General features: G+C 46.7%; 1 protein-coding gene across 10 annotated transcripts; it reads left to right on the forward strand.

The window, feature by feature from the left end:
• The first annotated feature begins 302 nt into the window (after positions 1–302).
• Ilf3 (interleukin enhancer binding factor 3) lies at positions 303–21,966 on the forward strand. Of its 10 annotated transcripts, none has more exons than XM_015489015.2 (20): positions 303–406; positions 714–752; positions 1,191–1,420; positions 1,553–1,730; positions 6,160–6,307; positions 7,654–7,745; positions 8,141–8,236; positions 9,051–9,162; positions 9,612–9,709; positions 10,286–10,397; positions 10,478–10,588; positions 11,356–11,555; positions 11,874–12,041; positions 12,361–12,498; positions 12,622–12,798; positions 12,890–13,043; positions 13,205–13,258; positions 16,914–17,279; positions 18,055–18,183; positions 18,714–21,966. In XM_015489015.2, the coding sequence occupies exons 1-20, from the start codon at positions 404–406 to the stop codon at positions 18,848–18,850; spliced, it is 2,742 nt and encodes a 913-aa protein (XP_015344501.1). In that variant the 5' UTR covers positions 303–403; the 3' UTR covers positions 18,851–21,966. The 10 variants fall into 10 exon arrangements, with proteins under 10 accessions (XP_015344501.1, XP_015344503.1, XP_015344508.1 ...); XM_015489016.2 differs by having other exon boundaries at positions 307–406; positions 12,373–12,498; XM_015489017.2 differs by lacking the exon at positions 714–752.
• The last annotated feature ends 5,885 nt before the right edge of the window (positions 21,967–27,851 follow it).

The raw sequence follows: 27,851 nt of genomic DNA on the forward strand, positions 1-27,851 counted from the left end.
AAGGAAAAAAGAATGCTTACTGTATGTGAAGAGATGATGAAGGAAAATAGAAAAACGAGTTAAAACTGACTGAGTGTGGGCTGGAAGTCAGACCTGACTTCCAGAAAGTAGCACTTTTCATTTTAAGGGAATTTATAGTTGAGTGCCTTGCTTTAGCACTGGATACTTGAAAACAAAGATGTGTCCTTCTGTGTTAACAGGCCCCTTTGTGAGGCAGCACCCATGTTCTTACTGCCAAATATCTGACTGCTAAAATTAGAAACTATGTATTAAATATTTGCAACTAATAAGATTTTCTGGTCTTATAGATAGTTGAAGTATTGATAACACCAAGGAAATCTGTGACAATTTGAAAAGATAAGCAAAAGTTTGATTTGCAGACACTACAGAAAAAGAAATAAAAATGGTAAGAAAGTTGTGTTTTTGTTTTCTTCATTTATGCACAAACATGTTTGTAGTAATTCCCCAAAGCATTTGACTGTTACCATTTTATATTAGACTTTTTAAATTATAAAGTAATGTGTGTCATAATAATTCAAATACAGTAGTCCCCCCTTATCCGCGTTTTTGCTTGCCATGGTTTCAGTTACCTGTGGTCCATCGTGGTCTGAACATATTAAATTGAAAATTCCAGAAATAAACAATTCATAGGTTTTAAATTGTGCACCGTCACAATGCCTGCGTCATTCACCTCACTTCATCTCATCACGTAGGCATTGTATCATCATCACTTCATCACAAGAAGAAGAAGGGTGAGTACAGTGCAATAAGATATTTTGAGAGAGTCCACAGTCACAGAACTTAATTACAGTTTTTGTTATAATTGTTATGTTATTGTTGTTAATCTTTTACTTGCCTGATTTACAAATTAAACTTTATATACTTACCTATGTAGAGGAAAAACATAGAATTATGTTGGGTTTGACATGTTGACGGCTTTAGACATCCACTGGGGTCTTCCAATGTGTCCCCCCGCGGACAAGGGGACTACTGTAGTATAGAGGTGTATATTGCCCCATTCCTTTTGCTTGGATAAAACAGCCAAATTTAGTTGTCTAGCTTCCTAGTCCTTCAGTTGTATTCATACAGTCATTTTTTATGTGACTATTTGGAAATGTGCAACTCAAATGAGAAGTGGTGGGTTGCCTAGTCTCTTTACATCATTTTTAGCTTAGTTTTCACATTTCCAGCGTCCAATGCGAATTTTTGTGAATGATGATCGCCACGTGATGGCAAAGCATTCTTCGGTTTATCCAACACAAGAGGAACTGGAGGCAGTGCAGAACATGGTATCCCACACTGAGCGAGCCCTCAAAGCTGTGTCTGATTGGATTGATGAGCAGGAGAAGGGCAGTGGCGAGCATGCTGAGTCTGACAACATGGATGTGCCCCCAGACGATGAGAGCAAAGAAGGGTCAGGGTAAGTTTGAGATTTTGTGTTGTGAGACAAGTCAGTGTAGAGGTCATCATCTCTTTTTCCTAAGAAATTCTACCTCTCTGGGTCCTGGCTATACCCACTTCCCACTGAGCCAGGCTTTGGTCTGTCCCTCAGGGAACAGAAGGCAGAACATATGACCAGGACTCTGCGGGGTGTGATGAGGGTTGGCCTTGTGGCAAAAGGCCTTCTCCTGAAGGGAGACTTGGATCTGGAGCTGGTGCTGCTATGTAAGGAGAAGCCCACAACTGCCCTCTTGGACAAGGTGGCTGACAACTTGGCCATCCAGCTCGCTGTGAGTGTTAACACCACCAATGGCCTGGGGTGGGGGCAGGAGGGTGTAATGGAGGACATGAGGTAAAGGAAAAGGATCATGTAGACTCCCTCTTATACTTGCATGTGGAGACCTCCTCTGTAGGTAATAGAAAGAATACCACAGAGCAACTGAGGGTCTGTAGGAAGTCACCTGCTGGTGATAATGGCATCCATACATTGCCAGCTAGTAAGGACCTAGTGATTGTCATGTACAAGGCTGCACAAGATCCATAGCCAGACTCAATTGGATGGGTGGATAGATGATACAAGAATTAATCTTCCTTCCTCAGCCAGACCTGGTTACAGACAGACATTTATTTTTATGTGGTGCTGAAGATTGAACCCAGTGCCTCCCATATGCAAGACGAGAGCGCTACCACTGAGCCACACTCCCAGCCTCTCAACATTGATTTATTTGTTCCATTAAAAAAGCATATTTGGGGCTGGGGATATAGCTCTGTTGATAGACTGCTTGCGTCACATGCACAAGGCCATGGGTTCAATCCCTAGCAACACACACACACACACATACACAAACAAACAATAAAACATTGTAGCCTTGCATGGTGGTGCACATTTGTAATCTTCAAGGATTTGGGAGGCTGAGGCAGGAAAATCAGAAGTTCAAGGCCAATCTAGGCAATTTAGTGAGACCTTGTTTCAAAAAAAATAGAAAGGATTGGGTTGTAGCTCAGAGGTAGAGTGCTCCCTTGAGTTCCATCCCCAGTAGTAGAAAGAAAGAGAGGAAGGAAGGAAAGAAGAAAGAAAGGCAGGCAGGCAGGCATAAAGTTAACGTGGTGGCATTCCTATAATCCCTGCTATTTAGTAGGCTGAGGCAGGGAATTGTTAAGAGGTCAACCCGTACATCACTGCCGTATGCTGCCTCTTCAGGATGATCTCTGGATTTAGCTACAAAAAAAGGAAAGAAAAGAAATTTAAAATGAGCCTTAAGTCTTGTTCTATTAAAAATAAAACATTTTCACTTGTAATCATTTGTTCTTGCACATGGGGCTGATAGTTTGGGATTCAGGACAAAGATCAAAATTGAGATCTGTAATGAGTGTAGTACCTTAGGAACACTTGAGGACCTACTAAAGAGGATGCCCCTATAGTATTTATTTTTAGACATGATTTTTAAATTTTATTTATTTTTTCATATTTTTTGTTGTGGTTGGACACAATATTTTATTTATATGTAGTGCTGAGGATCGAACCCAGGGCCTTGCACATATTAGGCAAGCACTCTACCGCTGAGCCACAACCCCAGCCCTTAGTTATGATTTTTAAATTCATTTTACCATTGTGTAAAAAAGTTTTAAGTGTAGCAAATTGATGTATTTTTAAAGGAAAAACTTGTAGTCGTTCCTTTTTTTGCCCCCTATGTGGCACTGGAGATTGAACCCATGGCCTTTGGCATTGAGCCCTGGGTTCTTTATTATATCTTGGGAACAGGGTCTTACTAACTTGCTTCAACTGGCCTTGAACTTGCAATCCTCCTGTGTCAGCTTCCAAAGTTGGGATAATAGGTGTGTGCACCACATCCAGCAAGAGTCTTTAAAAAAAGTAATGGAGGGGCTGAGATTGTAGCTCAGCAGTAGAGGGCTTGCCTAGCACATGTGAGGCACTGGGTTCGATCCTTAGCACCACATATAAATAAATAAAATGAAAAGGTATTGTGTCCACCTACAACTAAAAAAAATATTTAAGGAAAGAAAAAGGTAGCTGGGTGTGGTGGCACACACCTGTAATCCCAGCGGCTCAGGAGGCAGAGACAAGGAGGATTGTGAATTCAAAGCCAGCCCCAGCAGTTTACCGAGGTGCTAAGCAACTCAGTGAGACCCTGTGTCTAAATAAAATACAAAATAGGGCTGGGGATGTGGCTCATTGGTTGAGGGCCCCTGAGTTCAATCCCTGGTACTTCCCCCCCAAAATTAATAATGAAACAGGGCCTGCCTACAGTCCCCCCAACTCAGGAGGCTGAGGCAAAGAGAATCACAGGTTTGAGGCCAGCCTCAGAAACTTGGCAGACCCTGCTTAAAATAAGAAGTAAAAGTGGTGAAGTACCTCTTTAGAAAAAAGATAAAATAATTAGTATGGGCTTGGGCTGTAGTTGGGTGGTAGTTGAGTTTATGTTGAACATGTGCAAGACTCTTTTAGTTCAAAGCCCAACTCAAAAAAAAAAGAGCTATCTTAATCATTTGAGTGTTATTTTTTTTCCTCAGGGATATTTGGTTGTATCTGGAGACAACAGGGGTGGGGTGGATACTCCCACACCTGATAGGGGACAGGGATGTTGCTGAACATCCTATGATGCATAGAGCAGCTTCCCTCTCCTTCAACTGAGAGTTATTCAGCCCAAATTGAGCACAATGGCACACACCTGTAATGCTAGCAATCCAAGAGGCTAAGGCAGGATGATGCCAAGTTTGAGGGCAGCCTTGACAGTTTAGCAAGATCCTGTCTCAAAATACCTAGGGCTGGGGATTTAACTCGTTAGATTTATTCCCAGTACTGTCCAAAAAGAAAAAAAAAAATTCAGCCCAGAAGGTTGATTGTGCCTAAGTGGATAAATCTTTTTATTGGTACTGGGGAACCTAGGGGCACTTTACCATTGGGCTACATGTACAGCCCTTTTTATGTTTTTATTTGAGATAGGATCTCACCAAGTTGTTTAGGGTCTTTCCAAGTTGCTGAGGCTGTGCGCAGACTTGTACACTTCCTTTCCTCTGAGTGACTGGAATTACAGGAAATAAATCTTAATTTAGATTTTCTGGTCCCTTCATTTTCTCCACAGCACAGTTACTTTGTTTCCTTTAACCAAAATATTAAGAGCTTGAGTTTTTGTCAGAAGTGCTATAAATAATAAAGAAAGGAAAAATCAGATTGTTGTAAACATCTTTATAGATTTTCATTTGTAGTACATACTTACAAACGTGTCATAGGATATAGACTTTGTGTGTGTTTATATACCAGGAATTGAATCCAGGGTTGCTTAACCCCAGAGCCACATCCTCAGCTTTAGTTTTTTGTTTTGAGTCATGGTCTCACTAAGTTGCTGTGGCTGGCTTTGAATTTGTAGTCCTCCTGCCTCAGCCTCCTGAGCTGCTGGGTTATAGGCCTGTTCCACTGTGCTTGATGGAGGTAGTTTTTTTTTTTTTTTTTTTAAACCTCATGTGGTTTGTATTCCACAGTTTGGCAATTTAATGCAGCATTAAAATAGCCATAGCTGGATACCATTTGCCTATGCTTCCCACATACTTCAAACTGTCCCTGCAGCCTTATGGTGTGGACATGTTCAGTTCATTTTTCAAATCAACTTTTTTTGTGTGTGTGTGATCCAGGGATCACCTTAACCACTGAGCAACATCCCCAGGCTTCCCCCACTTTTTAAAATTCTTTTTGTACTTTTAGATGGCCAGAATGCCTTTATTTTATTTATTTTTATATGGTGCTGAGAATCAAACTCAGTGCCTCACATATGTTAGGCATGCACTTTGCCACTGAGCTACAGCCCCAGCCCTCCAGCCCTTTTGTATTTTATTTAGAAATCGGTCTTGCTGAATGCTTAGGGCCTTGCTAAGTTGCTGAGGTTGGCTTTGAACTTGGGATCCTCTGCCTTAAAAACCTCCTGGCTTAGAAACCTCAGTCTTAAAAAAATTGATTAATCCAAAGTTATCGATTACTAAGTAACAAAAGGAAGATTCACACTCTGTTCTCCTTCAATATATATATTTTTAAGTCTTTTATGGTGCAGGGGATTGAACCCAGGGCCTTGTACATGCTAGGCAAGTGCTCTACTACTGAGCTACATCCCCAGCCCCATATCCTGTTCTCCTGCCTGATCCTAAGCTCTTCCCTGTTGCATTTTTTGTTTCATGGGGTTTTCACTATGTTGACTACACTATCTTTGAACTCCTGGGTTCATGTGATTCTCTTGCCTCATCCTCCATAGTAGCTTGGACTTTTGCCACTGTTCTCAGCCCTCAGTGCTTTTTCTTTTTGATACTAGCAATTGAATCCTGAGCACTTTACCACTGAGCTATGTCCTCAGCCCTTTTTATTTTTAAGACAGGGTCTCACTAAGTTACCCAGGCTGATCTCTAACTTGGGATCTTTCTGCCTCATTCTCCCAAGTCACTGAGATTACAGGTGTGTGCCATTGTGTCTGGTACACATTGCATCATGAAGTTAGTAGAAATGATTTCTCTTGCCTATGGAATTAGTGACGACTCCTTCAGAATAGCAAGAAAATTCCCCAGGGCTGAGCCAGCTAAGGGACAGGCTAGATGGAGGCTTACCTGGCATATTACACCCTGAAAAGCTGGCTTCTGTTACAGAAACTGGCAGAGTCGACTAGAACTGTTGGTTGCTCTGGGGAGAGTGTTTTGAAATTGCATTTTCTATTTCAGGCTGTAACAGAAGACAAGTACGAAATACTCCAATCTGTGGATGATGCTGCAATTGTGATAAAAAATACAAAAGAACCTCCATTGTCCCTGACCATCCACCTGACATCCCCTGTTGTCAGAGAAGAAATGGAAAAAGTATTAGCTGGAGGTAGGGAAGCTGAAGCAGGCTGGCAGGACATTGAAAACTTGGTGTTCCCTCACTGTTCAAATGTGCTATTCAGTTTTAGACTGCTTTGATTAGAGGGTACAGGTGTAGATTTGTCCACCTTTACTCTTGAGGTCATATCTCCTATTGGCTTTGATCACTGGGAGTTTGTCCATTTGGTGGCACTAAAAGTGAGTAGCACTTTTCATAGGGAATTGCACCATTGTTTTTCTTAATCCTTGAATCTTCTTTCATATAAGCATTAAACTTGTCTCCCTGTTGAGCCATTCTCTGGCCTTGGAAAAATGGGTCCCTGGTAATCTTACAATTTTGCAGTTGTTAATGACAAACAGATGGCTTGTGCATGAATGTCACATTGGAATTGTTAGGTCAGTTTGTGTTGCAGCAGAACTGAGGGCTGCTTCCTTTGTCCTCTGCCATTGGTACTTCTGTCTGGTCAAATGTCTGAGACATCAAGGGCCCATTGCAACATTGTAAACTGTTGCAAGCCTTTCCAACTGAATCTTTGCACATAGGACACTGATTCTGTGTCCACAATTCATTGTCTTCCCTGGGCCTCTCCCATGACTGTCTCAGACTTTATTCAAGTCCCAGATAGATGGCAGAATAGATATACACTCCGGCTCTGTTGCAGCATAGAGTGACATGGCACCCTTTTTGCAGTTATGTTATTTACCTTTGGCTCTCATATCTGAAGCTGAAAAGCAAAAGCCCTTCTAGCTTATCCATTTAGGGACGCTGGACCTTTGACCAACAGGACTCTCTCTGTCAAGGGCTGGGGCTAGGGCAGTCCCACCTAGTGGGCGGAGGTGGTCCCCTTTGCCACAGATGCCTTGGGATGGCTGTTGTGGGAAGCAGAGCGGGAGTTTATTTCCCCTCCCCCACCTTTTTTGTCGTTTTTTTTCTATTGAAAATTCTAGTTTAGAGAATTTATGGGGAGGAAGCAAGGGAATAGTCTATTAGAAGATAGGATGCACCTATCTTTCCTCCCTTCCCCATGGATTATTCCTTTTAGAATAACTTCCCACTTCTAATTTTATTTTTTTGTTTTTTTGTTTTTTTGTTGTTGTTTTTTGGTTTTTTTGTTTTTTTGTTTTTGTTTTTTGTTTTTTGTTTTTTTTTTTTTGGAGGGGGCCTCCAATTTTTCTGATTTCCTCTCAGGGCAGAGTTCATTGCACTCTAGCTTCTCCTTCCCTGGTCAAGGGTGGAGATGAATTCAGATTCTGGGAGACTCAGCTGCCCTTTAGGAAGCTGCCATATCCCCTTTCCACCTGACAGAAACCCCTTGGTCAAACTGTACCTTGTCTTCTTATTCCATCCATGAATAGAAACGCTATCAGTCAACGATCCCCCGGATGTTCTGGACAGGCAGAAATGCCTTGCTGCCTTGGCGTCCCTCCGACACGCCAAATGGTTCCAGGTTTGCATTTTGTTCTTCTCTTTGTCTTTTGGTAGAGAATTCCTAAGTTTTAACTTGGCTAACTTTTACCATAAAGTTTCTGTAACATTGACGATAGCCGTGCTGATCTTAGCACCTGTGGCCATGGCCGTGCAGCTGCTAACACAGAGCACGTAAACAAATTTGACACCCCTGAGGAGCCTTGTGACCAAGCAGGTGGGCTGCTGCTGCTTTGTGTTAAGAGTAACAGCAGTGTCATACACCCGGTGAAGTCACTGCTGACCACATAACTTGGTGGTTGTGCACACTTAACCGTTTACCCTTGGCAAAGCAGCACCATGAAACTTGTGTTGTCCATGTTGGTCTTGTTTCTAGGGAAGTGCTTTCATGTAAAGAATCTGTCCTTTCTTCTTTAGGCAAGAGCCAATGGGCTGAAGTCATGTGTCATTGTCATCCGAGTTCTGAGGGATCTGTGTACTCGTGTACCCACCTGGGGCCCCCTCAGAGGATGGGTAAGGCACCCGTAGCCATGACCAGAGGGTTGTATATAGCAGAGGCTGTCTCCTATTTCAGGAATACTGGGTGATATTGGGCATGTATGGCCTTTCAAGGTGTGGCTATCATGTCCCTTCACGGTTTCTTGTTGGGCAGTTACTGTTGTCCAGACTCTGGGTTGGGGCCTAAGAGCTAGATCAAGGATCCTCCATGGGGGATGTTCAGGCTTAGCCTAGGGAAAAAGGCAGGCCAGCCTGTACAATGTGACTTGTTTCATAAGAAGCATTTGCAGATCCTCTTGGATAGTCAGCAAACTAAAGCTTTTGAACCATTCCTAGCCAGCTGCCTATTTCCTTTGGGTGTTTTTATGTACCTACTTATATGCTCAATATTGTATATTGGTACATACAGCCAAAAAGATTTCTTGGGCAAACCTGGTGATATGGCTCAGTGATAGAGCACTTGCTACGCATATGCAAGGGCCCTGGGTTCCATTCCCAGGATCTCCCAAGAAAGAGAAAAAGGAGCTTGTCCCTTTGGAGGTAGCCTGCATTGTCCCTTGAAAGAATATTCTTTGCTTTATCTTGAAAGCTTCTTGCTCTCAAGGTGGTACCCATTCTCCCTTGAGTATGTCTCTGTGGGGGAAAAAAAAAGAACGAAAATAGTGTACTGAATCCTGCCCCAGGTCTCACCTTTGGCTTTGACATAACTGGATGGCTGTGATTCTAATACTCCCCACCCCTGTCCCACTCACCCAGTGATATTGCCTTGCTTTGGACTTAGCCAGGCCCCTCCCAAAACCTGTTACTCACTTTCACTCTTTCCTTTCAGCCCCTGGAGCTCCTGTGTGAGAAGTCCATTGGAACAGCCAATCGGCCCATGGGTGCCGGCGAGGCCCTGAGGAGAGTGCTGGAGTGCTTGGCGTCCGGCATCGTGATGCCAGGTTGGGGCCTTGTGGTTTGCAAGTTGCAGGGAAAGGACAGGGATCAAGGGCCTTTGGCCACCTCCTCGCTGGTCCACTGACTGGGTTAGGGCAGCAGCAGCAGCAGCAGCAGCAGCAGCTCCTCCGTGTACCCCGCTAGGGCCGAAGCATGTGATTACCCTCTTGCACCATCATATCCAGCCCTGTGCCGGGTCCGCAGCTGTGATTCAAAGGGCGGATCCGGGGGCAGTGGTGACCCACTCCCACATGACTTTCTTGCTCTGAGACATATGTGGATTATTTTTGTCAAGGGCTGGATGCCGAGTGGGTCACCGAGCTCGGCGTGTTTTCCAGAGCTGGGTGTGGATGGGGCGCGGGGGAGTAACGCACCTGGTCCCCTCAGCCAGCACAACTCTTCTGAGATGCTAAAAGATAATCCTCTGCATATCTTCCTTGTTTCCTGCCTTCAGATGGTTCTGGCATTTATGACCCTTGTGAAAAAGAAGCCACTGATGCTATTGGGCATCTAGACAGACAGCAACGGGAAGATATCACACAGAGTGCGCAGGTATAGTTGTCGCCATTGCCAACGTGAGCCCGTACCCAGTTTGCACTCACTGGCTCCCAGTTTCATTACTGAGTATTCACAGGGCAGCCCCTGGATCATAGGTTCAGGTTGTGAACTGAAGGCAAGGCATGAATTTTGATACAGGGCGCCCCAATCTGGGATTCTTCTTTCCCCTTGGCGCCATGCGTGGTTGTTGTCTGCCCCTCAGTCTGCCTGAGTGCCCTGTTGGCATATAGAGTGCAGCGGGGAGACATGTTTGCTATACAGATTGCTCCAGGGGTCCTTCCCCTGTGCAGGCCCACCACCTGGCTCCGTGTGGCAACCAGTGCCCAGGTTGGGGTCTCCTGTATTCTTCTTTAAGGGGGGTGGTCACTGGCTGGCCTTCCCCCACAGCAAGGCTGGGCTGAAGCAGTCGGTCAGGCCCTGCCCTGGCTGTTGGGGGACCCCTCCTTTATGTAGGGGAGATCATTAGTAGTTACCTAGCTCCTGCTCCATCTCAGAAGACATTAGTGAGCAACATATGCTATAGCTGTGAGCACAGGGCAGCCAGGTCAGACTCTTCTTCCCCTTCTCCAGCATGCACTACGACTTGCTGCGTTTGGCCAGCTTCATAAAGTACTCGGAATGGACCCCTTGCCTTCCAAGATGCCCAAGAAACCAAAGAATGAGAATCCAGTGGATTATACCGGTAAGCATACACAGGCATTGGGTAACTAGGCTCTTCAGAGAGGCCACCTATAGCCCTTCCACCCTATTTTCCTGTTTCAGTTCAAATCCCCCCCAGCACTACTTATGCCATTACGCCCATGAAACGCCCAATGGAAGAGGATGGTGAGGAAAAGTCTCCCAGCAAGAAGAAGAAGAAGATTCAAAAGAAAGGTACAGGCATATGTCTTGTTGGTGCTGTTGATTTAGTCCTCCTTCAATTTGGTTGGCCCCAGCACTGAATTTTGCTATCCTTTTTTTTTTTTTTTTGGAGACAAGGTCTCCTGGGTTGGTGAGGGCCATATAAATTGCCGAGGCTTGCTTCAAACTTGCTATCCTTCTGCCTTAGCCTTCCAGCTTGCTAGAATTACAGTTGTACACCACCACACCCAGCAACTTGATTTTTTTTTTTTTTTTAATTTTTTATTTTGTTTTGGTATGGGGGATTGAACCCAGGGGCTCTCAACCACTAAGCCGCATCCCCAGCTCTTATTCAAATTTTATTGAGACAGGGTCTCACTAAGTTGCTAAGGACCTCGTTAAGTTGCTGAGGCTGACTTTGAACTCTCAATCCTCCTGCCTCAGCTTCCTCAGCAGCTGGGATTATGAGTGTGCACCACTGCGCTGACCTTCATTTTTCTTGAATGTGATTTTTAAGTCCTTTTAAAAATTAGACTGGGGTTATAGTTCAGTGGAGAGCCCTTGCCTGACCATGTTCGAGGCTTCAGTTTTGATCCCTAACACTTAAGTAATCAATAACTCTCACAGATGACTGGAACACATGGGGGTGGATGTGCATCTGCGGGTGGCTGTGGGAGAAGCACAGGCCAAACTGTCTGGCAGTGCAGCACTCACTGAGACTTCAGCGTCCTCACCTGGGCTTTCTCTGACAGAGGCATTTTGGTGTCTCATTCCAAACTATCTTGGTGTTCTCTCCTCAGAGGAGAAGGCTGAGCCTCCCCAAGCTATGAATGCTCTGATGCGGCTGAACCAGCTGAAGCCAGGGCTGCAGTACAAGCTGGTTTCCCAGACGGGCCCTGTCCATGCCCCTATCTTCACTATGTCTGTGGAGGTGGATGGAAGTTCATTTGAGGCTTCTGGGCCATCCAAAAAGACTGCCAAGCTGCACGTGGCTGTTAAGGTAAATGTGGCTGATGTCGTCTGAATGGCAAAACCAGTTTTCTCCTGGGCTCCTTTAGAGACCTCAGTCCCCATAGATATAGCATGCATCCTGGGGAAGGCATGGATACACCAAGGTTAGATTTTCAGACATTTGCCAAGTACCACGTGGCAAGAATGCTTTTAGAGGTTCCTCAAAAGTAACTGCAAGTTGCCGGGCTGTACCCTCAGCTTCTGATCCAGGATGCCCCAGGCAGCTGTAGGGTGCTGCAAGGACCTGCAGGGAAGGTTCCACACTGGTCCTTTCCATATTAGGAGTCTGGGTCTGGCCTCCTTGCAGGTGTTACAGGACATGGGCCTGCCAACTGGCGCTGAAGGCAGGGACTCCAGCAAGGGGGAGGATTCTGCTGAGGAGACAGATGCGAAGCCAGCAGTGGCGGCCCCGCCTCCCATAGTGGAAGCTGTTTCAGCGCCCAGTGCTGCCTTTCCCTCAGATGCAACTGCCGAGGTGAGCGTGTGGTGGGTGCTGGGAGTGACTGCCAGGGCAGAGCGGGCAGCCATTGGTTGTTTCTTTATATAAAAAAAGATTCCCCCCCACGCCTAAAACTGTAGCCACAACATACAGGGGATGGTTTGGCTCACCAGAGTGGGGTCTGGTGGGGTTGGTTGCGTTATTTGGCGTAGGCATTTGTGAGTTGGCATATACTCAGATGGGGATGGCAGGGGATGTGGAGCAGAGGACCTCAACCCCGATTGGGTTGTTTCCCACCATGTGGTTGGATACCCTGTAGCTGAGTTTGTTGGTTTTCTTTTGTGTTTTCCCTGAGAACGTAAAACAGCAGGGGCCGATCCTAACTAAGCATGGCAAGAACCCAGTTATGGAGCTTAATGAGAAGAGGCGCGGCCTCAAGTATGAGCTCATCTCTGAGACTGGGGGCAGCCACGACAAGCGATTTGTCATGGAGGTGAGTGACCAAGGGCCAGTCCTGTGCTTCCTGGATTGGGGGACTGCTCTCTACAAAGGTGGGACTCCTTCCCCAGAGGAAGGCACTGTGTCACCTCCACACCCATCCATCCTTTGTCTTCAGGTCGAGGTGGATGGACAGAAGTTTCAAGGTGCTGGTTCAAACAAAAAGGTGGCAAAGGCGTATGCTGCCCTTGCTGCACTGGAAAAGCTTTTCCCTGATGCTCCCCTTGCCCTCGAAGCCAACAAAAAAAAGAGAGCCCCAGTCCCTGTCAGAGGGGGACCTAAATTTGCTGCCAAGGTAAGCACATGTCCTTGAGTCTTCAGCTTCAGCAAAAATTCTCTCGTATGGTGAGGGGAGACGACCCTCACTTGTCTGCTTTCTCTTCCAGCCACACAACCCTGGCTTTGGCATGGGAGGCCCCATGCACAATGAAGTGCCTCCACCTCCAAACCTCCGAGGACGGGGAAGAGGAGGCAACATTCGTGGACGAGGGCGAGGGAGAGGATTTGGTGGCGCCAATCATGGAGGCTACATGAATGCTGGTGAGGGCCCTTGTCCTGTGCTGTCCCCATCTACCCAGTTTATATTTTCTGGGTGTGTCCATGTTTTTTTGGGGGTGCAGGAACTTGGGTGGGGCTGAAATGTGGAACTCAAGGGGGCAAGGGCAGGTCTGACGCATATAACCCTGTCTGTTCTCTTCCAGGTGCTGGGTACGGAAGCTATGGGTACGGAGGCAACTCGGCGACAGCAGGCTACAGTAAGTGTGCTTCTCTCTGTGTCCACTTGGGAGGAAGCGGCAGCTTAGTCGTGGGCCTGAGTTAGTGTAGGGCGGCCTAGCCGCAGCCTTCGTGAGGCTAAAGATCGACCCGCACCTTTTTGCGGGTATTAGGTCAGACAGCCCTCAGGTTTTCCCCGACCCCACAAGTGTGTCCTTGACTCTTAAGTGCTAACACACCAACTTGTGTGACTTCCAAGCTCCTTAGAAGTCAGAATTTTAAATTTCTCTGCTTTAAGCCATGCGAAGCACCCATCTTGCAAACGCACCTTTCCTGCCAGTGCACCGCTCTTGTCTTGAGAAGGAGCCTTCATTGGGGGTCACAGGAGCAGAGAAATCTAAAACATGAATTTCAAATGTGGCGCTCTGTGCCATTTTTCAAAAGAATTCTAATTTCTTCTCTCTGCTCTGTCTCCCCCTTTTGTAGGTGACTTTTTCACAGACTGCTACGGCTATCATGATTTTGGGTCTTCCTAGAGCGTCTAAAAGTATTGCACACAAAATCAACTTTTTACTCCAATTTCCTCCAACTCCAAAACCCAAAGTGTCCGTGCTGTGTCCCTGTGCTTCACTGGGTTTCTCAACCGTGGCTTTCCACCGCAGCTTGTCTGAAACTCTTAGCCTGCAGAATTTAAGACAATGGCAGTTTTTATCGTGATTTGCCTTTGAACTTGGTCATATTGAAGTTCACAATAAGTGGAAAACAATTTTCTCAGAGAATGTATTTTTGTGCAGACTTGCACAGAATTCTAGAGCCAGCGTTGTTCAGCATCAAGGCAAAAGCCCACCTTTGCTTTTTATGGAAAGCATTACTTTATTTAAAGAGACAGATAATGATGCATTTTAATCTACCTTTGTCTTAATTTACAGCAGGTTTTGTATGAATTTTTAACCTTTTAACAAATTCCCACATCTGGTTGATGCCTTTGACAGTGATGAAAATGATTTCACCACATCTGAATCCAGAGCAACTGAGTTTTTTTTTTTTTTTTTTTAAACAAGCATGTAAAATGTTGGGAACATGGGGAATTGTACACTGTGCTAAGTTACCTCCTCCCGCCTTTGTAAATGCTCTGGTGGGTTCTTGTTTGGGGTGCGGTATTTTGTGGCTGGTTTAGCTAGAGAGTGAACTCTCAAAGGTATCAAAACTGTGCTTCCATTTCCTGTGCAAGAAACAGACAGGCTTTAAGGGGTAGAAAACATGAAATTTTGCAAGTCTTGGTCACAGTTGCAAATGTATGGGATTCTGGATTTTTTTTTTTTTTTTTTTGGATGGGGCTTGAAAAATCGTCTAGTAGAGCTGAGCATGGTGGCACACATTTATAGTCTCAGCTACTCTGGAGGATCACAAGATTGAGGCCAGCCTTGGGCAACTTACCAAGACCCTGTCTTAGAAAAAATATAATAATAATAAAACGGTTGGGGATGTAGCTCAGTGGTAAATTGCCCCTGGGTTCATTTCCCAATACCATTAAAATAAAAATACATGGCCTGGGATTCAGTGGTAGAGCGCTTGCTCACAATGTGAGGCCCTGGGTTCAGTCTCCCAACACTGCAAAAAAAGGGAAAGAAAAAAAAAAAGCCTAGTACATTCCCAGATTTCTGCTGATTACACAGCTGCACACTCCCGAGGCCTGGATATTTTTCTGTGTGTGCAAAGGCACATGGTCTTATGGCTCTTTGCTGGGACCCCAGTGGTCTTTGGCTCTTCTGGTGGGAGCCATCCTTGAAAACTGGGGTTTTGGCTGTGCTCAGCAGTTCTTTTTGCAGGAAAGCCTGCCTCTGTGCTGACTTGCAAGATTTTGCGTTTATTCAGGCAAAAATGGTCAAAACGGTTAATATGTGATTTGTTCCCCAAGGTTTGAAACATTCAGTGAAACTTTTTAAAAACTTTGATTGCATGATGTATTATTTTTTTTTAGAAAGTTATTGTTTGAGAATAATGTCTTTTTATACCAGGAAATAGTTATCTTGAATGACGTTGAAAACTTCCCCTTCCCTTTATTATTATTTTTTTTTAATCAATACATGTTAAAGTAACGAGTCCTCGATACTTGCGTCTTCATTCATTCCCGGCTTTAGGCGGGGCAAGGTGGGGTGCTCAGTGCAGGACATTGGGGAAACTGGGATTTGGGGTGGTGGGGGCAGTGCTCTTGGGGAGTATACTGAAGCTCTTATCCTCCAAGTCTCCTCACTGAGCCTCCACATGTTTGCTTTCTTGCTTTGTGGTATACATCCTCCCCCTCAGTGTTGGCTTTGTGAATGGTGGGAGGGGAAAGAGGCCTTCCTGAAGAAACAAACTCAAGTTTGGAGACCAGTTCTATTTCCATATGCTTGTGCCAGTAGCCCATGGCACATCAACATGGGCTACACATCTGCAGAGGATGGAAGGCATGTGAGAACTCCAGTGTCCCCATCCAGAAGGCATGGAACCCTCATGCTTGATACGGGAAGAAAGGACAGGCTGTGTGGGAGCCTCCTCTCCCATTCCCATCCATCCTGGGACCTAACAGGGAAGCTGCCTTTGATGTCTGTGGGCAGAGGTGCCTTCATGTTTAGTCCTCCCTTCTGCAGGGACCCAGGAACATCTCAGCCCCTGTTGAAGTGCTGGTGAACGTCTAACTGGGCTGGAGAGCTGCCCACACAGCCTGGCCTCCCAGGCCTCACATCCAGTTCATTCTGGGACTTCCCAGAGCCAAGCCTGAACCCCTTGATTATAATTAGAGTCCCTTGTAAAACTGAGGATGAAGTGTTCCTTAGCCTATCCCCTATTCCACCCCAATTTTAGCTACAGCAGTGTGTTGAAAGCCTAGTTACCAGAAGGCAGGTCCTCGCTGTAACATCTTGCCTCAGGACTGAGCATGTGGCAGCCACAGTGCAAGTTTGTCAGTGCTGCTACTCTGTCCTGCCTGTGCCCCAGTAGCTGTACTGGGAATGAGGAAGGGGCCTTGGGGAGGCCACTGAGGCTTTATTTAGCTTAAGGCTCTGCCTGACATCCTGTTCCCAGCCTTAGCCTGAGCTGGTCTTCCCAATAGGTCGGAAATCTATACTGCTTGTAGTCATGTTTTTCTGTAAGTAGTAACCAGGGAGAGGCCCACATCATTTGAGTCTCAATTTGTTTTTCTAAGATCCAGCTTCATACTAGTTGGTCTTCCAAGAGCGAGGGTGGTTTTAGGGGCCTTATTACAGGGTACTCCTGGGGTCTCCAGTCTCTGCCTGCTGAATTTGTTTCCAGCACAGAGGGGAGGAGGTAGTAGGGGTGGCTTGCTGCTTCTCTGGGGCTTTGCTTTTCTTGTCACCGTTGGGGGACATCTGGGTACCCGTCAGCTAGTCCTGAATGTCATCTGCGCTGGGAGCCCATCTCATTGTAATGTTGACATCTGCTGCAAAAGCTGCTGTCGTGCCGCTGCTTGGCAAAGATCCTTTGTTGTCGTCAGCTGATGGGTGAGTGGAGCTGAAGGCTGGGCCAGCCGAGCCAGGCGCCTTACAGCAGAGCCAGGGCTCTCCTTCCTCCTTGCTGCCTCTGGGCAGCCAGTTTATGGGTCAGCCTTCAGGGCCCACGGCTGCCACCTCCCTTTCCCTTCCTGCCCCCTTGCCTTTCCTTTTCCTCCACCTGACCCGCTGCCTCCCTGTTTAGGTCAGTTCTACAGCAACGGAGGGCATTCTGGGAATGCTGGTGGTGGCGGCGGCGGGGGCGGTGGTGGCTCCTCCGGCTACGGCTCCTATTACCAAGGGGACAACTACAACTCACCAGTACCCCCAAAACATGCTGGGAAGAAACCGCCACATGGGGGCCAGCAGAAGCCCTCCTACAGCTCGGGCTACCAGTCCCACCAAGGCCAGCAGCAGTCCTACAACCAGAGCCAGTACAGCAACTACGGGCCCCCTCAGGGCAAACAGAAAGGCTATAACCATGGACAAGGCAACTACTCCTCCTACTCCAACTCCTACAACTCTCCCGGAGGCGGGGGCGGGTCAGACTACAACTACGAGAGCAAATTCAGTGAGTTGGCTTCCAGCATCCCTGGGTCAACCTGGCAATGAGTCCTGTGGAGTTGCAGAAGCCCAGCAATGCCCAGACCTCTGCCCAAGGAACTAGGAGGAAAACAGGTGGTGTTGGCTGCAGGCAGGTGTTAGGAAGGATCTCATGGCCCAGGTCTCTGCTCTTTCCTCTGCTTTGCCCCATGGGCAGGTATAGCTGAGGCCTCTCTCCTCAGGGTGGCTAGGCACGAAGGTAGAGGCTGAGAGGCAGTCTCCCGGGATAGTTCTTAAAGTGTTATTAATATCCTTTTACCTCCTGCACAGACCCAGCAGGCACTGGCTGTATTGTTGACCCAGTTGGCAGAGTAGGTGTGCACTTTTCCTTGATATAGAATAGTGGTCACTAGCAAGACTGGAGACTTGGAGGGAGCTGTGCTGTGTATATGTAGGCTGGAGGGAGCATCATGTCACTGAATTTACATCTGGAAAGCTTGGGTTGCAGGGACAGGTGGGAAGGCTGGAGAGAACAGGTTTCAGAGCTTTCTTTTTATTTGTTTATTTATATGCGGTGCTGAGAATCGAATCCAGTGCCTCACACATGCGAGGCAAGCGCTTTACCACTGAGCCACAACCCTAGCCTGACCTTGTTACCTCTTGCCAAATTTAAGCAGACACACATCTGCCAAAGGCAGGGGCAAGGCTCTGTCTAGGGGAGCCTTGCTAGAGTCCTGGACCATGCCAGCCACGTAGTCCTCAGGCCCTCAGATCCCCTAATGACACTGTCTTCTCTCCCCTAGACTACAGTGGTAGCGGAGGCCGAAGCGGCGGGAACAGCTATGGCTCAGGCGGGTCGTCCTACAACCCAGGGTCACACGGGGGCTACGGTGGAGGCTCTGGGGGCGGCGGCTCATATCAAGGCAAACAAGGTGGGCTTGGGGCAGCAGGTGGCACAGCAGGGTGGCCCTGAGCCTGGCAGGAACAGCACTGCATGGGCACGACAATGGTGGCAGCTGTGCTGTTGCTTTCTTGTGGGGCGTTTGGGGCCCTGTAAAAGTTGGGCTCTGGCCATACCAGCTGCTTGGCCTTTTCTGAAGCTGGAGACCAGAAATTGCCTTACTCTTCAGTATTGGTACCTGCTTGAAGAGATATTGACAACATTGAGACCCAAACTGACTCATGATCTTGGATGCTACCTTTGGTTTGGGGTGGTGAGCTCAGGCAGCCCCCCTGTTCTTTAACCAAGAAAATCACCATTTGCCATCACCCTTGGTATAAGCCAGGATCACAGTGGTCCCACCTCTCAGTGTGCTGGGTCCCAATTGAAAGGCACTTAGAATAAACGAGGAGCCTGTGGGGCTTGCCACCTGGGGACACAACTCAGGTGCAGCTGAAGTCCTTAGGCCTGGTGGGCAGGCAGATCCTTGTCACCACCTCTAATCTACCCTCTCTCTTGTAGGAGGCTACTCATCACAGTCGAACTACAATTCCCCAGGGTCTGGCCAGAACTACAGCGGCCCTCCCGGCTCCTACCAGTCCTCACAGGGTGGCTATGGCAGAAACGCAGACCACAGCATGAACTACCAGTACAGATAAAGGCCCTGGGGCTGCCCATTTGTACCTTCTGCATTTACGCCGTTGGAAGATTCAGTTTTACGTATCACAGTTACCATGTCAGCCGGTCCTCCAGGCGCCCCCACCCGTCCACGTTGCTGTGTTGTGAGGTGCAGCGGTTCCTCCTGGGACCCGTGCTGTGACCCATATTTAGCCGTGTTTGGGACTCCGTGTCTTCAATGGTTTGTTAGTTGCCATTACAACCTTGTCTGGGTAGAGTTTTGCGTTCTTGCCGTTCAGTATCCCTCTGTCTATTTACACTTGGTGTTAGTGTTGACTCAGTTTGTCTTTAAATAGTTACAGAAGGGATACGTCATCTGTTAATGCTTTTGTGAAGTGAGTTAAATGAGCTTTCTGTATTTTAATGCTTTAGTGTTTCAGTTTTATAAGTGAAGATTTTATTTTAAAAAAACAATGGGAAAGAGTGGGGTTTTTGTATGTCTGGCTCATTCAGGCACTACATCTGAATTCAGCTGACCGTAGACAATAAAGAAAAAGAAAACTGTGCCTGTCTCAGGCCTGGGTGTCTGACCCTCCAGCAGGGCAATGGGCAGGTTCCTCCACTCTGTTCCCGCTATTGGGAAGCAGGCTGGGGATGGCAGGACAGTGCCTGGTCAGCATAGAGGGTCCAACTCCAGGCCTCCAGACATTACTCAGTGCTTGGCAAGGGCCACCAACCTGTGTACCTGAGATCTTGTCAACCCAGTGGGCTCCACAGTTCTAAATCCTGGTGGTGTGCAGTGACCCTCAAGGTTGGATCAAAAAATGGAAGCATATTCTTTGCTACTCCATAAATTCCGGTGGTTATAAGTGCAATTTTACATCATTATGGGATAAAATGTCCCTGTAGAGTTCACATGTACCCCAATTGAAAAAGGGCAGCTGTGACTTATCTAATGTAAACCAACCCAGCTGCAGGTGAGCTGTGCCCTGGGAAAATCTGGTGTCTGCTGTGGCCTTGCCCCAAGGTGCTCTGCCACAGGGAGATTCACATGGAGAGTTTGCTCTTTTTAATTGTCCAGATTTACTCTAGCAGACTTCCCTGGAGCAGTTATTGTCACTCTCAAGGGAGATTGTGCAACGTTTGAGGGACACTTATCATACCTGGAAAGATGCTCCTGGCATCTTGTGGGTAGATGCCAAGGATGCTTGTGAACAGCCTGTACCACATGGAATAGTGAGTGCCCCACTGCAAAGAACTGTATTTCAAAAGTGTCAGCACTGGAAGTGGAGAAACCCATCCTAAGGTTGCCCTGCCCATGGGAGTGGGGTGGTGGGGGCGATAGGGCTGCACTCCAGTTGAATTTACCCAGGCTCCAATTCAGTGTGTTTGGGAAGAGCCTATTATGCACCTCTCAACAGTGTTCCTCGGCCTTCCAGCTTCCTCGTTATCTGGGAGCCGCCTCTCCAGCTTCTGAGACCTGGTGCTATTGGCTGGCTGAGCTTCAGGTGTGCCCCTTGGCCTCCCGTGTGTGAGTAACTGGCCACTGGGAATCCCTCAGCTGACACAGCAAATCAACTATACTTTGAAGGGGTGAAGGTTGGCTTTCTGGAAAGAAAGGTATCCTGTATCAAACGAGAAAATATTGGTACAATTCTGCTTTATGCTAGTGTAGAGGATGCCCCATATACAGTGTGAATCCAGCCCAGGAAGAGTCAGGAAGGAGGAGGTGACTACACAAAGTGAAGCCAAGAGGTGACCCACAATTGGAGCTTTCAAGTTACCCTTAAATGTCCCAGGATCCCACCAACGCACATAGTAGTGGAGAGACACAATGCTGTGTCCATGATCTGCCTCTCCCAGTCCCATCCAGGGGCTGGGACAAGAAGACACTCAACGGCGCTTTGAGCAGAGAACATGGGAGTGGAGGTTGTCTGCATTGCTCAGAAACCCACGGGGAGGGACTTATCCCGGCCTTACCTGCCAGGCCCCACTAAACCAGTCAAGCACCTATATCCTCAACACAAGGGTTTTCTTTCCAGTTGATTCTCAGTCAGCAACAACCACCATGTTGAAGTTTCTGAATACAGACCTATCAAGAGGGAAGGAATCATACCCACCCACACCCCAGAAATTGCAGCAAACCTATCCCAAAGACAATCGGAGAGCACAGTGCCCTTGGAATCCTGATTCCATTGGGGGGAACTCACTGATGATGAGGGTGACACATTTGACCAGTGGCAGTATCCTAGCCCTCAGGATCTGTCAAACTAGAAACTGGCTTCAGGAAGACAAAGCTGTTAAGTTGAGCACACAGAAGTCCTGGGGCTGGTGTGTCCTATCTGGAGCTGAGTGAGCCATCCAGCTGGTGATCCTGCAATTCCAGGAAGCTGATCTGGGGAAGTTCTTCTTGGGTCCAGCATAATATAGGCAAGAATTAGCGTAAGATGGAGAGACTTCTTGTGCAACATGGTTCAGGTGATTGATGTACAACATTTTGAATCACCAGCAGAGGTCACCAAGAGATCAAGTAGGTTTCCTACTGCTCTTCGTGGATTTGATCAGGATGGGGTACTTGGTGTGAGCTGGTGTCAGGGATGGGGCACCCAGTGCACACTACCCCAGTCGGCTTGGCTCTAGATGCTGCTGGGGGAAAGGAAAAGGATCATATGAAGACAGGAGTGGCCGACTGAAATGACATTTTGGGGAATGGCAGGGCCTTAGGGAATTTGGACTGGTCCTTGGGTTCTGGAAAAGTATTGGGAATTGATGATTAGAAATGAAGGGGGATATCAGCCTCAATGAAGGACCCAGCATTTCCACTTCCCTGGTTAAGCAGTGCCACCAGGACTGTTTTTTTTTTTCTATTTGGGGGCTACCACTTGGCTGCCTGATCTCCCTCTACTCTGGCAGGAAGGTATACTTCTTGAATGTTGACCATTCTTGTGCAATTCATGAGGCTCATCTTACCCTGAAGCTTTGTGTGTACCTGGTCACTGCAGCTGGGGTGTTTGTCTGCATTTCAGTCTTGGTGTTAGCTCCACACTGGCCGTGCACTTTACATGCCTGAGACTTCTGGAAAAAATTTTGGGCAACAACCTTATCGGAGGCTCAGATTCTCACTAATCCATCCCAGAATAAAGAGAGACTTCATGTGTTTGTTGCATCATTCACTTATCATGTGTCTATTGGGTGGCACTTATATGTTATGTCCTGTGCTGGGAGCTAGGAATAAAATGGTGAGCCTGGTCCTTGCCTAATGGAGCTTGGAGGCCCCAAGAAGGCCCTATCCCTGCTGGTCAGGAAATGTCTAGGAAGGCTTCCAGTCTTCCCTCTGGTGAAGAGGGAGCAGCATGCACAAAAATTAAGTTGGCGGGTGGGAATGAACTTGAAGGAGCTGCAGTTCAGCAGGTGAAGGATTTTTGAATGCAAGAGGAAGGGGAGGTGAGAAGTGTGGCGGGAGGTTAGTGGAGAGGGGAGTGCATAAGCAGAGGGTTCCAACCAACCCTTATAAAATCCCTGAAGCACACAAGGATTCTGAACCTGGAAAAAGCTAGTCCAGTTTTGCTTCAGAATAATCCTTTGGGCTGGGTTTGGTGGCACACATATACCTGTAATCAGCTACTTACGAGATGCGAGAATGACAAGTTCAAGGTTATCCTGGGCAACGTTGTCAGACTGTCTTCATAAAAGGGTAGACCTGTAGCTCAGTGGTAGGGTACCCCTGAGATCAATCCCCAGTACTGAGAAGAAAAACTATATATTTTTTAGTTGTAGATGGACACAATACCTTCATTTTACTTTGATGTGGTGGAGGATTGAACCCAGACCCTTTCATATGGAGGTGAGCACTCTACCACTGAGTCATAACCCTAGCCCAGAAAACCTCTTATCATTCTGTTGTTCAGTAGGTGAAGTGAGGAAGGAGGTCGCAAGGCCAGCAGAAGTTTAGGTTCTAGAATACTTGAACTGAGGTTTGTTTTGCTTTGGGGGAGGGGGCGGGGAGGGGAGCAGGTGTCAGTGCTGAGGACTAAACCAAAAGGTTCCCTGCACTTGGTGAGGGAATTGTTTTGAGATGCAAAGGTTTAATAAAAACTGCACGTCCCAGAGGTGCCCAGATGTCAGGGTACTTCTCTCTGCCATGAGAGACAAGGAGGATTGTCAGCAGTGGCCACCATGCTCTGAACCCCAAAGCTCTTCCCAGTGTCTTCCAAGAGTTGAACCTGTGTGACACCTGGACTTTGTAGACTTATACCTCTAATCCCGTCTAGATAAGCCAGAGTAAATGTGTACCCTCCATGTTCCCCAGTCACCCCCCAGGCCAAGTCCAGGGTTTCAAGGACCCCTATTTCAAAGTTAGGTGTGTTCAAACAACCAGTTCTCTACCAGAAATCTCCCATTCTCCCCTCTGCACAGAAATACAGCTCTTGCCTATCTCAGCTCCAGATCTCAGCACCAATGCTCCCTTGCCAATCACCTAGTCCCCAGATTGGGAGCTTTCTATCCACAGCCGCAGCATCCCCAAACGGGCAGAGTTGGGCTAAGAGTCCCAAATATTTTCTCACCGCACCTAGTGGTTATGCACAGGCTTCTTGGCCAAGTGTGCAAAACCCTCTTCAGGTCCAGCTTCTGAGAACACCACCCCTCTGAACTTCTGATGTGTCCCAAAGTCTCCCCACACTTACTGCCCCTTCTTTACCCAATCAACAAGCTGTGCCCCGAATATCGCACACAACAACCCCAGGGTAGTCAGCTCAATGAATTCAGCCAGCTTTTTCACAGAACACCCACCAAATTATTTTAATGTAAGTTGAAAACTCCGCACCCGGTACGTGGGCATAGTGGTTAAACCCTTTTCTAATACGACACTTCCACGGGTCTCGCCACGTAGAGCGCCAGGTCCAATCGGCCACAAAGAGTGCTCTGTGCAATAGAGTACGCGATTCCTAATAGGACACTTGCAGAACCTGCTCCATAGGTGTGCCCTGTTCTGGGAGCTCGCTGGTTCCTGTAGGACGGTTTCATGGGCTCCGCCCCCAGGAAGACTGCTTTCCGGGTCTCCAGGCCAAGGGCGCGGCGCTGTCCGTTGTGCTGAAGGCGCGATCTTAGCGCCTCAAGGGAGTACTCAGGGTGCCCCCAAGCCCTCCCAGCTGAGCAGTGCCAATACCTTAAGGCAGGATGTCACCGAGCCTCCAGTTGCCCTTCCTTCGTACCCTTTGCTTTACCTCTTGGTGATAAAGCTCATTACCCTCCTTTATCCACTAAGAATGCTCCACCCTCCCGTAAACTCAAGTCCTTGCTGCAGATCCTGAGGCCCTTCATAACCACCAGTGGTCACTTCTCTGCCTTCTCCTCTCAGTCTTTCCAGCCACACTGACCTCCTCCCCGCACTTCAAACAATATTGGCACGTTCCTATCTCTGGGATTGACTCTGCCTCCGCTGCCTGCAAAGCTTTCTTAGGACTTGGAATGACTCCTGCCCCTTACTTTCAGGCATTAATTCAAATCCATAACTACTCAATTAACCAGGCTCTGGCCACTTGACTTAAAATAGACCTCTTAAGCAGGGTGCAGTGGCATAAGTATATAATTCCACCTACTTAGGAGGTTGAGTCCTTTTTTGGGGGAGGAGCGTGTACTCAGGGGCATTTGATCACTGAGCCACATCCCCAGCCCTATTTTGTATTTTATTTAGAGACGGGTTCTCACTGAGTTGCCTAGTCCTCAGAGTTGCTGAGGCTGGATTTGAACTCACGGTTGGTCCTCCTGCCTCAGGAGATTACTAGTGAGACCCCGTCCAAACAGAGGTTGAGATTTAGGAATGTAGTTTATACGTCTGTTTCCGAATTTATGGATATTTCATATTGGATTAGGTCCAACTCTAATGTTATTTCCTCCTTATCTTTCCATTATTATTATTATTTTAATATTTAGGTTTTTGTTATAGTTGGACACAATATCTTTGTTTTATTTATTTACTTTTATGTGGTGCTGAGGATGGAACCTAGGGCCTCGCACACATTGGGTGAGCACTCTACCGCTAAGCCACAACCCCAGCCCTAAAAGGATTAATTTTTTTTTATAGAGTAGTTTATTTAGCATTTTTAATATTTATTTTTTAGTTGTAGTTGGGCACAATACCTTTATTTTTATTTATTTTTTATGTGGTGGTGAGGATTGAACCCAGGGCCTTGCACATGCTAGGCAAGCACCCTACCACTGAGCCACAATCCCAGCCCCCAGGATTAATTTTTGTATGATAGTACAAGGTGCTTCAGGGACTCAAGCTCCAAAAAACTAGTGAAATTATTAAACAACAACCATTTAGGGGCTGGGTTTTCTGCTCAGTGATGTGTGTTTAGCATGCACTAGGCTCTGGGTCCAATCCCCAGCACTGCAAAAGAAAAAAAAGTTAATCAGGGGGCTGGGGTTGTGGCTCAGTGGTAGAGTGCTTGCCTTGGCATGTGTGGGGCACCGGGTTTGGTTCTCAGCACCACATATAAACAAATAAATAAAGGTCCATCAATAACTAATAAATTTTTTTTTAAAAAAAGTTAATCAGGCTGGGCGCAGTGGCACATGCCAGTAATCCCAGTGGCTCCAGCGGCTGAGACAGGAGGATTGAGAGTTCAATGCCAGTCTCAGCCATGGTGAGATGCTAAGCAACTCAGTGAGACCCTGTCTCTAAATAAAATAAAAAATAGGTCTGGGGATGTGGCTCAGTGGCCAAGTGCCCCTGAGTTCAGTCACCAGTACCACCACCCCCCAAAAAATATCAACACAGGATGAACAAGTCTGAGTTCTGAGTTAAATTGTTTAGGAGACTTTTGTTGTTTGGGATCATGGTAAAGCTATGGGCTAATATAATTTGTTGTATACCACTTAAATTAATAGAGCATGAACAAAAATACAAAAATTAACAAAGTAAAAAAAAATCACAGAGTGCAAAAGTTTCATGGTACTAGAAGGAAAACATGAATTGAGAGCTGATTGTGGAAGCACATACATACAATCCCAGCAACTCCAGAGGCTCAGGTAGGAGGATTGCCCAGCCTGGTCCACTTAGCAAAACCCTACAGGTCAAACAATAATGTTTATTATATATTATGCGATATTGTATGTTAATAATAACATTATTATTAATGGAGCACAGCCATCACACACTATGTCCATGACTCAACATCCCTCACGTTGGAGCACCATGGAGAATGGCTATGTACTCACACATATTTATGTATAGGTCTGTGTGTGAGAGAAAAAAAAAAGGGTCTGGGGTTGTAGCTCAGTGGTTGAGTACCCTTGAGTTCAATCCCCAGTACCTCCAAAAAATAAAAATAAAACAAGGGCTGAGGATGTAGCTCAGTTAGTAGAGTGCTTGCTTCGCATACACAAGGTCCTGGGTCCAATCCCCAGCATCATCAAAATAAATAAATAAATAAACAAATGTATTGTGCCCATCTACAACTAAAAACAAAACAAAGTAAAAAAAAAAACAACAAAAGATTAGTGATGTACCTTTATAGTAGAGCATCCCTGATTCTGTCACCAGTACTGCCAAAATAAATTAATTAATTTGGGCATTGCCAATGTGTAGAGAAATCTCACAAGGCATATCAGTTATAAGTGATATATAGTGATGGAGGATGGAGTGTTTATTTATTTATTTACTACTTTTTGGTGCGGGAAATTGAACCCAGGGACACTTTACCATGAGCTACCTCCTCAGTCCTCCCCTTTTTGTGGTGCTTGTGGGGACTGAATCCTGGGCCTTATGCATGTTAGGCAAGGACTCTACCACTGAGCCACATCCTCAGCCACTCCTTCTTTATTTTATTTTATTTTTATATAGGACTTCATTAAGTTGTCCAGCTAGGCTTAAATTTGTGATCTTCCTGCCTCAGGCTCCTGAGTCATTGGGATTACAGGCATGCACCTCTATGCCCGGCTGGGGTAGAGTGGTCTTGAGATTGTGTAGTGGTTTTAGAATTTTCCTAGGAAGAGCAAACACAGTGACAAATACAAGCCCATAGATTTTTGGGTAATTCAGGGGGGATGAATTGTCAAAGCCAACAGCAAGTGCAAAGGTCATGAACTGAACCACCTTGATGGGCATTTTTCAGGTGTGACCTCAATGAAATCTCTCCACTGCCTTCAGAACCTAACATCACTAGCCTTTATTACAATGTAACAGGCCTGAGGCTTCCACAGAGGCAATCTTGCCCAGAGCAGCCCAGTTTAGGATACTTGCCATATCAGTGAAAGTGTTTTAGATCAATGGCGCCCCCTGCTGGCCACAACTGGCCACAGCTGCATTTCTAACAGTAAGGATTATTAGATATTCTGTAATATTATGTTATTATTATTAATGGAAAACAACCAGCACACAGTAAATCTGTGACTCAGTCCCCCCCTCACTCCTGAGCTGCATGAAGAAAGGCACAGTGGGGATATACATATAAGCCTGTGTGTTTGTGTACGTACATGTATACACGTGTATGCACTAATTGAACAAACCCATATGTGGACAGGTTAGTGGCCTCAGCAGACTCCCCTGTCTTAAATCTAGGATTCTTCAGTGACGCACGCCTATAATCCCAGCGGCTCGAGAGGCTGACGTAGGAGAATAGCGAATTAAAATCCGGCCTGAGCAATTTAGCAAGGCCCTAAGCAACTCAGTGAGACCCTGTTCTAAATAAAATATAAAAAAGCGGAGGAGCATGTAGCTCACTGGTTAAGAGCCCCTGGGTTCAATCCCCAGTAAACCCCTCCTCCGCCAAAAAAACAAACAACAACAATACCAAAAAAAAAAAAAAAAACTAGGATTCTTCCTTTATTGAAGGAACTAATGTTTACTGAGCACTTACTGTGTGCTAGGCCTGGATCTAAGTTATTGAGACAAAGGAGTGAAGAGATAAAAAATATCGGAGCCAGGCATTGGGTAAAGAGTTATAGTATAACTGTCCTTCTCATTATATATGTGTATGTATGTGTGTGTCTGTATTCCTCCCCGCCCCCCCCCCTGCTCCTTGCAGCCCCGAAGGC

The sequence above is a fragment of the Marmota marmota genome, unplaced genomic scaffold (genome assembly GCF_001458135.2).
Source record: "Marmota marmota marmota unplaced genomic scaffold, marMar, whole genome shotgun sequence".
Lineage (NCBI taxonomy): Eukaryota > Metazoa > Chordata > Mammalia > Rodentia > Sciuridae > Marmota > Marmota marmota.